Raw genomic sequence first — 10,162 nt, 5'->3', positions numbered from 1 at the left:
AAATACAAGTGATGATAAACTTTACTGTGAGAGAAACAGATTGCTGCCTTTAATTTCCCGAAGCATAAGAAGATGTATACCTTATATGGAAGCCTAAAACTCAAAATACACATTTTAGATTGCAGTAATGATAGCAATAGCGTGACTCCCCAAATCCTTAGCCAGGAAGGATGGAAATGTGCCTCTTCCAGATCCCAAAGCACCCGTGTGAAGCCTGTTCAAGCCTGCTGGTGCACGTCAGGCAATACTCCAGAGGCTGAGGGTCCAATATGCAACAGGAACAGAAAGCAAGAGAGGCTTTTATAATTGAAACTGTTATAAAAACATGTAATTTTGATTTCATTCTTCTTGTGTTTGATAAAAGGGAAAGCTCAAAAAAAAAAAAAAAAACCATCTATGCTATGAACCAGCATGAAAAATCAGAGTTTTTGCCAGGGACAAAGCAACAGAATGTAAAAGAAAAAGAATCTCTGGGCATTTAAATATCAAATCAGTCCCTTCAGACTCCATTCAACAGTTTAAAACCAGACATGTTTTCTAGACAGCTGGTGGCTGGCAGAGATACTGGACCCCACAAAACTTCCCACTTCTCTGGTTTTGTGAGAACGATGACGATAAACTCAGGTTCTTCATTTCCTTTCTTGCAGATGACAAGAAGGTTTTGCTCCTCCTAGAAATGCTTGCTAAAAACTAACATCCAGGAAAGACCCAGCACCTTGAATGATCTTGGCAGTCAAAGAGGCATAAACTGCACAGGTGACAGTGACTCATGTGGCAAGTATCAAAGTAATGGCAGAACAGGTTAAACTTCTCCATCTGTGGATAGGGATTCAGAAATTCTGTGCCGAAATGGTTAGAGACAGGCATTATTTTAAATAAATAAATATAACAAATACATATAATATTATATATAATAATACATCGAATATAAATTACTAAAAGAAATCAGAATTCTAAAACTATAACAAAGCAACTATCTTTACTTGCTACATTCTCATGTCAGTTTAGTTCATCATATATCTGTCCAACAGAGTGTGAAAATCAGAGTTTTGCCCAAAGTACTTGAGTAACTATTCATGTAACAGGGTTTTCCAATCAGGAAACATCCTAGAGAGGGACGTCTTGCCCAAAAGTAGGAGCAAAACTGGTGATCATTCCAAAAGAAAAATCTTTCCACAAAATGTTCCAAAATTATACAGTAAATAAACTTTATTTTATCTCAGCTTCTGTCAGATTAGTGCTGTCAACAGTCACAGATCAGCATATGATACAGTTATGTATTAACTATTTACAATTTACAGTAATGTATTTTTTTTTCTCCAGAAAATATAGGTACAAAAGCTAAGAGTAAACAAATGAGGTACTGCAATTTGGATTTATTGTAGGCAAAAGCATTTAGAAGTGACCTTTAGCAAACAATCAAAGATCAAATCGGGAAAGAGTAGTCGAACAAGTGCCTAATTCATCAGGAAAATCACCCCAACTGCTACCCATCCAAAATGTATTGCACAATTCATTCAAAAATAAAAAAATAAATAGAAGAGACCAACCATTTAGTTCAACTCTTTTTTAAAAACACCCAGTGAAACTTTATATAGAGACACAGTAGTGGGCAATTCCTTCCTAGGATGAAGTCTTTTCTCTCCTTTACAAAAATAACCTTTAACACAAAATAGAAGACAATATTCAAGAGAAGAGGAAGAAGCCTCATCACCAGACAACCCCTGATTAGCGTTTCTTGTCAAGGCAATTGTTAACTATATTCACGGCCCAAAGGTGGTGCTGAGTTTTGGTTCTTGCTGCTGCAAACGTGAAGAACAGCGTTTCTTCTTGCCCATTCTCAAGTAACAACGACAGAGATGGGGACACACTTCTGAGCAGCACTGTCATAAGACGTCACCGTCACTGTTTCTTCAAGATGGTCGCAGCCAGGACTAGAAGAATGAAAGGGTAAAGCAAATGAGTGAAGGTTGCACTGGGAACACAGTAACTTATGCACGCCCAATATTTAAATAATTAACTATATTTGCTTACTGGTAGCAATAGGGGATGGAGTAATTTCAGGAAGGCCAAATTAAAAAGTTATTCATCAATTTTGATGAATTGTAATTCATCACGTAATTAATTGTAATTTGATGAAGCAAGTAATTCCAGTATTTTCAAAACAGTTGAGGAAGAGGGATTAAAAAAGAAAAAGAAGCATAACCAATAACAAACGAGTGAAGTTAGCATCACCTGAATTTCTAAGGTCTACACCTTAGAAATATTTAACAGGTCTATACCTTAGAAATTAATAGACATGGAATAATCTTCCATTTGTTGGCTACTATCCACTGGCATAAACCTCAAGAATATTTGTGATAATCTGCCAATCTACAATCTGACTTGAACATTTTCCTTATATAGTAGCTTAAGTTATGAAGCTACTACAGCAATTGCTGACAAAAAGGTCAAAAATCCAGTCCTTCTATGGTATCCTTCAAAAAGGGCTGAGAATGTATGAACTTTTTATGTCAGCATTACAGACAATACGACAACAACTTAAATTTGAAATATTCTTTCTGCAATAGTGTTATAAATACCCTTGTCCTCTAAATACTAACAATTGATTTATTCTCAACAAAGCGCTAGAAAAAAAATTTTGATTTTGTAGAAGTTTGATTTTGATTTTGTAGAAGTGATCATGGCTAGGGACAAAGGGTTCAAGTATGACTGCACTTTAAGTGCAAAAATGTTAATTGGCTATCTTAAACAAAAAGAAATATTGATAAGATCGCAACATTAAAGGGGAAATCCTGCACATTAGCCCAAACAAATAGATATTTTCTTCGCTCCTTTGATATATTGAAGGCTCCATTCACATGGCTGCAGGAGGCGAAGACGGCCTGTTGAGGGCCTCATGGTAACTGGTGGTGGAAGCAGCCTAGGGTTAATCCATGTCGCTACCGAGATGGTGCAGGCCAGGGACACGCACCGAGCCGGCCCCTGGACCTCGGCTGCCTTGTGGCAATTGCTTCAGATGCACCAAATCAATCGCCTGCAGCTCTGCAAAGCTTTTCCTTTGCAAAGGAGGAAAATTGGGCTGAGTAAATCCTGCAGAATTTGTCTGGAGGGCTTATTAAATATCATACATCACTTAGACTACTCGGCTGAGAGCCACATAGAATCATAATGGTTGGAAAAGACCTTCAAGATCGAGTCCAACGTAAACCCTTTGAGATGAGGCAACGCACAAAGTTTTACCTGCACATTTCAGTATCCTGCTCCTCTCTCAACTCTACTGCCTTTGCGTTGCTCGTTTAGCCCGACTGGCCTGATGCAACCTTTATCTTTAGGTCAAATCAGTTGTTTTTCCTCTGTGACACTACAGCTGCAGACTCATAATGAAAATAACAATTTCCTTCAGGTGATGCTATAAACTGAAAGCACAAAACTCCCCAAATTGTTTTCTCCCACTGGAGGGAGGGAGATGGAAACAGAACAAAGCAAGGCCAATTATGATAAACATTAATAGTGCATTTTTTTGATTTAAAATTTGGTTTTGCATGCGTTTTCTACAACTAAGATTTCTGTTGCCCTCAAAGAATATTTCAAATTACACTTGCATCTCAAAAAGATTGATTTGGAATCAACATTTTCAAACTTAGCTTCATAAAGCAGTTCATGATCAAGAGTTGAAGGGTGTTTATCATATGGAACAAAAATATTTGAAAGTTAAGAAACACAATAAGGCATGAAAAAAAACCACAGAGGAATGATTAATCTCATGCTATAGGTTTGATCTTGAAATGAAACAAGGATGTATTAGGCTTCACTCACCCACATGCTAACTAAGCACAGACTGATGGCATACTCAGAAGATACCACTGCGAGGTGAGGCAAACTACAAAGCCAGGAAGAAAACAGCTTATTGCACTACTTTGTTAACAGCTTACATAAGAGCTCTGTGGACATCTACTGCTAACAGACGAGATTGCTGCTGTCAGATCACATTAACACACTACACACTTAACACACTAAAAACTTGGTTAGTGGAGGAGATACATTGAGGTGGCTTATATTTATTGCCCTAGGAATTTCTTTAAAGTTTTCAATGGAAAGCTCTTAAATATATGCACACTGTTTAAAAAGAGAAAGACCCAGTTACTAAAAGGGTAAATAATTACTGGCAAATACCCTTTATTAGAAATAGGCACTTCTATTCCTTTTCAGTAGCAAACTGCATTGACAATTCACTTACTGAAATCGGATATAGACATCTTGGCAACAGACTAACAGGCAGAAACATTTACATTAAAAAAGCACACTGAGTTGCAGCAGGGCACTTGATTGCTCCTGAGATCTAAATGTTGGGTATTTTCAAATACCAACAGCATTTTGTAATTGTTAAGTGGGAAAGAACATTATGATCATGTTAATAAATGTCAGTGGAAAGAAAAAGCACTTGTCAGAGTAATGTGTTTATAAAGACGCCCACACAGACTCTTTTTAGTCACCGAAACAGACTTTAAAAAGTCTAACCAGAAATACCAATTTGTGCTTCAGTAAACAAACTGAACGATGTTGAAAGTGAAGAAATAAATGACTATAACCTCCAATAGTAATTTGCATAACATGTCCTAACATTTGACTTTCTATTATATATCCAGTTTCTCTTCTTACACGACTTTGGAAAGCAGAAAAATCATTAGGCTCAATGTGAGCCAAGGACAGACTGCTAGGTGAAACTCAAGAAGTTCTTGAGCAGGACACAAAGCTCTCTGAATTATGATATTCTTAACTATCCAAACACTTGCAGCCAACAAAATATTTTCACTGTATTTTCTCTCCAGAATCAAATCCCAAAACTTGGTTGGGTGGTTTGCAAGGTAAAATTTTCTTTAGTAGCAGAGACTGTGAGTATTTGTTTTAAGAAGAACATGTTTCAGATATCAGAAAGCTGAAGGGATTGCAAAATATGGTCTGTCTCTCTAACCTCATTTTTATCCAGAAGGAAGCATTCAGCTTAAGCAATTGAGAGAAAAAGAAAAAAAATTGTGTTTGGGGTGCAGTGGCATTGCATTTCCTGAAGTTACACTATTAGTGACATTTATGACATTATTTATATGTATAATTTTAAAATTATATTAAATATCTAAGATTGCAAAACACTTCAAACCTACATACCAAGTGTGTGGGAAAGTGTTGAAATGTCAGACACTTTCCTTATGTTTGATATCTGAAGCAGATGAAACAATGCAATGTTTTTACATTTGTTTCAAGGGACCAATAGTACTTGTATTAACGTAACTACTTCAACTGAAGTGTAAAAACGCTTTTTTCCTTTATTTTGTTTCTGTTTTTCCTTTATTTTGTTTCTGTTTTAGTTACTAATTTTGCTAAGCTGATCCACAAAAAGATAGACTGTAATGTTGATTTCAGGTATAATGAAGAGAAAGCTGCTGCAGCTATTATCTTAACAAAAAAGCTTAGACTACTGATAAACTACTGATAGTAATACTAGAAGTGCTTATGTTCATGTATCTTTCTTTGTGGTTTGCTTCTCAAACTCCAATTCATCTTCCTTGTAAATATCAAGTACCTGACGGAAAGCTTTTTAAATTGGTGAGAATGATAAAAATAAATAAATGAAATTTACTACACTGCAAAGCACCATAACGATGCCAATACAGTTCCATTTTATCCTTCACAAAATCTGGGAGAGCTGGGCAACCTTTAATTATGTAGGGTCAATTAAAATATCATTTTCTCTTCTGTGCTCCATCAATTCTACCCTGTAGTGCATATATCTTTGCAGACTCATCTTCGTCACTCCCCACAAGTAGGCAAGATGATGTTGGAAGAAGGTTTTCTATGGAATGCTACTTATTTTTGACCAGTTTTTACCCGGGGAGAACACAACATATTTTTAAGGTTTTTTTCTCTACAAAAAATAAGAAGGCCTCTAAAAATAATCAGCTTGTCAGGATAGTCACTATCCACCCCTCTTCAGCTGCATATATCCTAGGGGAATTAACTAATCAGTCTTTCAGTCTGCAAACAAAATGGATCTTGTTCTTTTTTTTCCATTTTTTCCCCCAAATCTGAAAAATCTCTCCTGATATGTGTTTGAGGAAAAAAAAATGGTATATCTCTACAAAAACTTCTGAACTTAAAGAGAAGAATTTCAAGTCAGAGGACATTTTTGGTTAGAAAATTTAGCTGCAGAATGGTAGCAATATTATCTGTGATTGCTTTTTTTTCTATTTTATCTACAGCTACCACACATATAGCTTAAACAGAGATAAGAGGAAGTTAAGAATTTGTTTTTTCCTCTATTTTTTACTATAAACTCAAGACTACTGCAGGAATTTGATATTCCCATGAAGAAGAGGGAAGGAAGGAGAAAAGGAGTTTCTTTGAAGGAGGAAATAGGGAGAGAGAGACTTCAAGTTTCCAATATCTTATTATTGCAAACTAATGTCCTGCATAAACTAAGTTTACTTATACAACATACCAGTGGCCGAGCATCTTCTCGTTCTAATATCTTCTGAGTCTGATCAGCTGGGAATTTCAGTACCGTCGTTATAACCTTGGCCATTGTCTAAAGAAAAACAGGTTATCTATAAGCAATATTGCATGCACAAAAAGACTTTGTAACACTCTAAATTGCACCTTGAGAATACTGCATATTATATCAGTAATGTCAATGGTAACCAGAGTGAAAGGAGTAACATATTTCCATTAGTTTCACATCCTATTTACATGACAGGTATGTTATGTGAGCTATATGGAAACAGAGAGAGCCTGCACCTCACATCATCACAACCTGTAAGCTCCATGGCAGCTAAGCTCAAATACTTAAATGTTCTTTAATAAGACAATACTACTGTTAACACTCAGTCTTAATGGCACCATTCTAAAAAACACATTTCAGGTACACACGACCTGTAAGTGTCCTTCTGTGTTCAGCTATGTTCACATCGTCCAAATATTGTGTAAAGAAATGCAAAGAAATCAAACAGTGAGAAAGCAATCTGAATGCCACAGGTGGGACTTCAGTTGTGAGAATATTTTTAGCAAGTAAAGCCACACAGTAACTCGCATTTAAACAGGAATACATATACACATCCTCAAATGGAAGATGTCAGAAGTTTAAAACACTATTATTACACATCAGTCCAAAACAGACAAGAGTGTTAAGAACAGCTGAGTGGGAAGAAGTTATGAAAGTCACAAAAGAGTAGTCAGGTGATGTGAAGAAGGAAGGTCAAAACGAGAGCTGCAGAGCAGCACTGGCAATTGCTACCAGGGCATAGCTGCTGCTCCCAAAGAATGTGCAGGAGATAAGAGTGCTGTCCTCAGGGTCTACTGCTTATTGCCAGTCTCTCACGTGGAGTGAAGAGGCGAAACCTTACCAGCAAAGCAGTTTCAGGACAAAAACCTCCACAGCTAAAAGTAAAAGAAAATAACCCAACTCTTGTTGAATCTTCTCTATTAAAAAGGACAATATGTTAGTAGATGTATGATTAAGAAGTCCCTCTGCTGCAGTCCCTCTAGTGTAGATACAAGAGGGAATATGTCCAGTGCTGCAAACTAACTCCACACTTCTCTTTCTAATCGTTTAGTCCCAAACAGTTGTGCTGAGGATTTTGGCAAGAGAAATTAGCAATGAACTTGGAATCCACTCAGACTTCTTAGAAGACACCTACCAAGAAGGCCCTCTCTTTCCAGCTTTCTACATGACAATGGTATGCAAACGTTAAGAAGAACATACACACTCTGCAAGTATGCATGGAAGCAGAGATGCCAATTTAAACAGAGGCTAAAAACCTTCTCTCCTGAAAATGTGCTTTTTGGAAATTACCATCAGAAATTATTTGAAATTTTCTGAGTTTTTGTGGTCACTAGAAATATTTTTAAGTTGAATTATGCAATCCTCTTCACAGTTGCATGGTCCTAAAACAAGTTTCTATGGCCAGTGGAATGTAAGATTGTATGTATATTATAGGCAAAAGGTTTGTCCTAATCCTCTAATAATCTATTCTGTCATAAAAATTTAGTAATTCTAAGTATGTGAGTACACACACATATGTGTGTCCATGTGTATATGCATAAATATATGTGTATATTTGTATCTATCTATATAAAAAACAATTCCAAATAAAAGAGAGACTTTACACTCCAATTCATTCAATGGGACATGTTTAAACACCTTTTTCTCTCATTGTTTACTTGATTTAAAAATACTTCCCTGTTCAATTATATTAAAACCATGCCTATGCAAATTATTGTAGGAATTAATGCCCATCTTTGGCCCTTTTTTATTTCAAGTATTCACGTGTTTTTAACAGTCAGTGTGCAGGAAATTTTGAAATGGAATCTACTGTTAAATACCACATATTCTGTAGAGAAAAGGCATCAAGCAACTCAATAACAGACAGAAGATACTGACCTAAAATCAAGCTTATTTTCAGACTGACATGTGAAAATAATATTCATGGCAGTTTGTTGTTTGTTATTGCAGAAATTAATCTCAGTTTTAGTACATAATTGCTGAAAAGGAAAAAGCCAACCTCAGTTTTGACTATAGCAGAGTAGTATTTTGAACATTGGTAAGAAACAGCCGTAATGAGCAAGAAAGACCTCAAAACAGGCTTCTCTGATGGCAGATTTGCTGTTTGCACTAGGTAGCTTCACTGGTTGTCTCCTACTATGTCAAGGGTTTCTTGAAGCTGAATTGTCCACTGCCATGTTGTGAGAGGACTCTTCTTTATAAAAAAACTTTTTCCCTTTGTCCCTCACAATTCAAAAGCATAAAATTCAATAATGTATATATTTTTCTTTAATAATTTCCTTCATATGATACTAAGCTAGGAGAGCTACAGAATCAGCTATAGCTTTGTGAACACAAGCTAATTCGTGGATTTTTTTTTAGTATGGGATTTATATATGTAATAAAAAGAAATTAATACCAAAGGAAAAAAAAGAAAGAAAAAAAAGAGGGATAACAGGCAAAAGAAAGAGGAATTCTACAGGGACACAAACCTTCGACCAAATTCTATCCTGTACAGAGAGCAATGAAAACAGACCTAATTAACGTCTAATCCTGCAAAAAGCCTCTCTGCTTAACGGTAGTCCTGGTTGAACGTGGTACAACAAAGAATGGAAGAACTCCAAGGAGGAAATATATATATTAATCCACATAGCATTTATCATCCAAGAAAAATGTTTGTGTTATGACATACCACTTTGAAACCTGGTCAATCTCCAAGCATCAGTACTGCTACAAGCTAGTAAAATTCCAGCTTGGGAATGATTTCACAAGCTTGTCAGCACAGAACAAGAAGCTTAGTGTGCAGGTTTTCACTGTGCTCAAGAGTAAATTAATAGAGAGTAAATTAATACCATCTAGAGAAGGTATGCAGATTTGTGAGCCTATAAAGTATCCTTTAAAAGGAAAATTCAAGGGATATTTTAGCAAGAGCTAATAACAAATCATTACTCAATATGACTGTTACTTGTCACATGTGTGTGATATGACAAGACTACTTTGGTAACGATGTGCACACCAGTTTCCAAAGTACATTAAGCCTGACTGACAGCATGGCTATTTTTTCCTCCACCTACTAGTAAAACTATACCTACATATTAATGGTTTTGTCTGCATGGGCATGTAGGTGAGAGATGTAATATCCCAATCTTCTCCTTGTTCATTCCCCCAGAACTTAATCTCAGATTAAGTTTTTAAGGTGAGGACCATGCCTCATGAACAAAAACTGAAAGCTTGTGGCAGTAGTGGACAGTATGTAACGCATCACAAGAAATGGTGCCTCAAATCTATACAGCAACGGAGTTAAATTTTATTTTAACCTGAACCACACGGCACTGTGTGTAACTTTCCATACCTTTGTCTCACGACCCATCATATATTCAAACAGCACTTTCCTCAAGTATTCAAACTCAGTAGGCTCTCCGAAGAGGGAAACATCAGTATGGCAAAGGTTTCCATCTGTGCCAACAAAAATAAGAGTATATTTATGCTGAGAGTCATTCATATGAATCAAAGTTACTCTTAGCCAGAAAGTGACTGGAATAAAATGTAAGCAACTAAGCAGCTCTGTAGTGGTTTGCATAATTATGCTGATGCTTAAAACTTACTGAGAGCAATTCACTGCAGCTG

The 10,162-nt window shown here is 36.3% G+C and overlaps 1 protein-coding gene across 3 annotated transcripts in view; it reads right to left on the bottom strand.

The window, feature by feature from the left end:
• Positions 1-1,098: 1,098 nt before the first annotated feature.
• GOLGA4 (golgin A4) overlaps positions 1,099-10,162 on the bottom strand; it is a 40,092-nt gene continuing 31,028 nt past the window's right edge. For 2 of the 3 annotated variants that reach the window (XM_026052308.1, XM_026052309.1), the window contains 3 exons: positions 9,888-9,991; positions 6,497-6,583; positions 1,341-1,934 (listed from right to left, as the gene is read on the bottom strand). In XM_026052308.1, coding sequence (XP_025908093.1) covers positions 1,914-1,934; positions 6,497-6,583; positions 9,888-9,991 — 212 coding nt within the window. In that variant the 3' untranslated portion in view covers positions 1,341-1,913. Of the gene's footprint in view, positions 1,935-6,496; positions 6,584-9,887; positions 9,992-10,162 lie in introns of all 3 variants that reach the window. The other variant, XM_026052307.1, reaches the window with a different exon arrangement.

The sequence above is a fragment of the Nothoprocta perdicaria genome, unplaced genomic scaffold, assembly GCF_003342845.1.
Source record: "Nothoprocta perdicaria isolate Ctin4 unplaced genomic scaffold, notPer1 scaffold_87, whole genome shotgun sequence".
NCBI lineage: Eukaryota > Metazoa > Chordata > Aves > Tinamiformes > Tinamidae > Nothoprocta > Nothoprocta perdicaria.
Note: the sequence above shows the minus strand (reverse complement) of the source record. Positions and strands in the feature narration are given on the sequence as shown.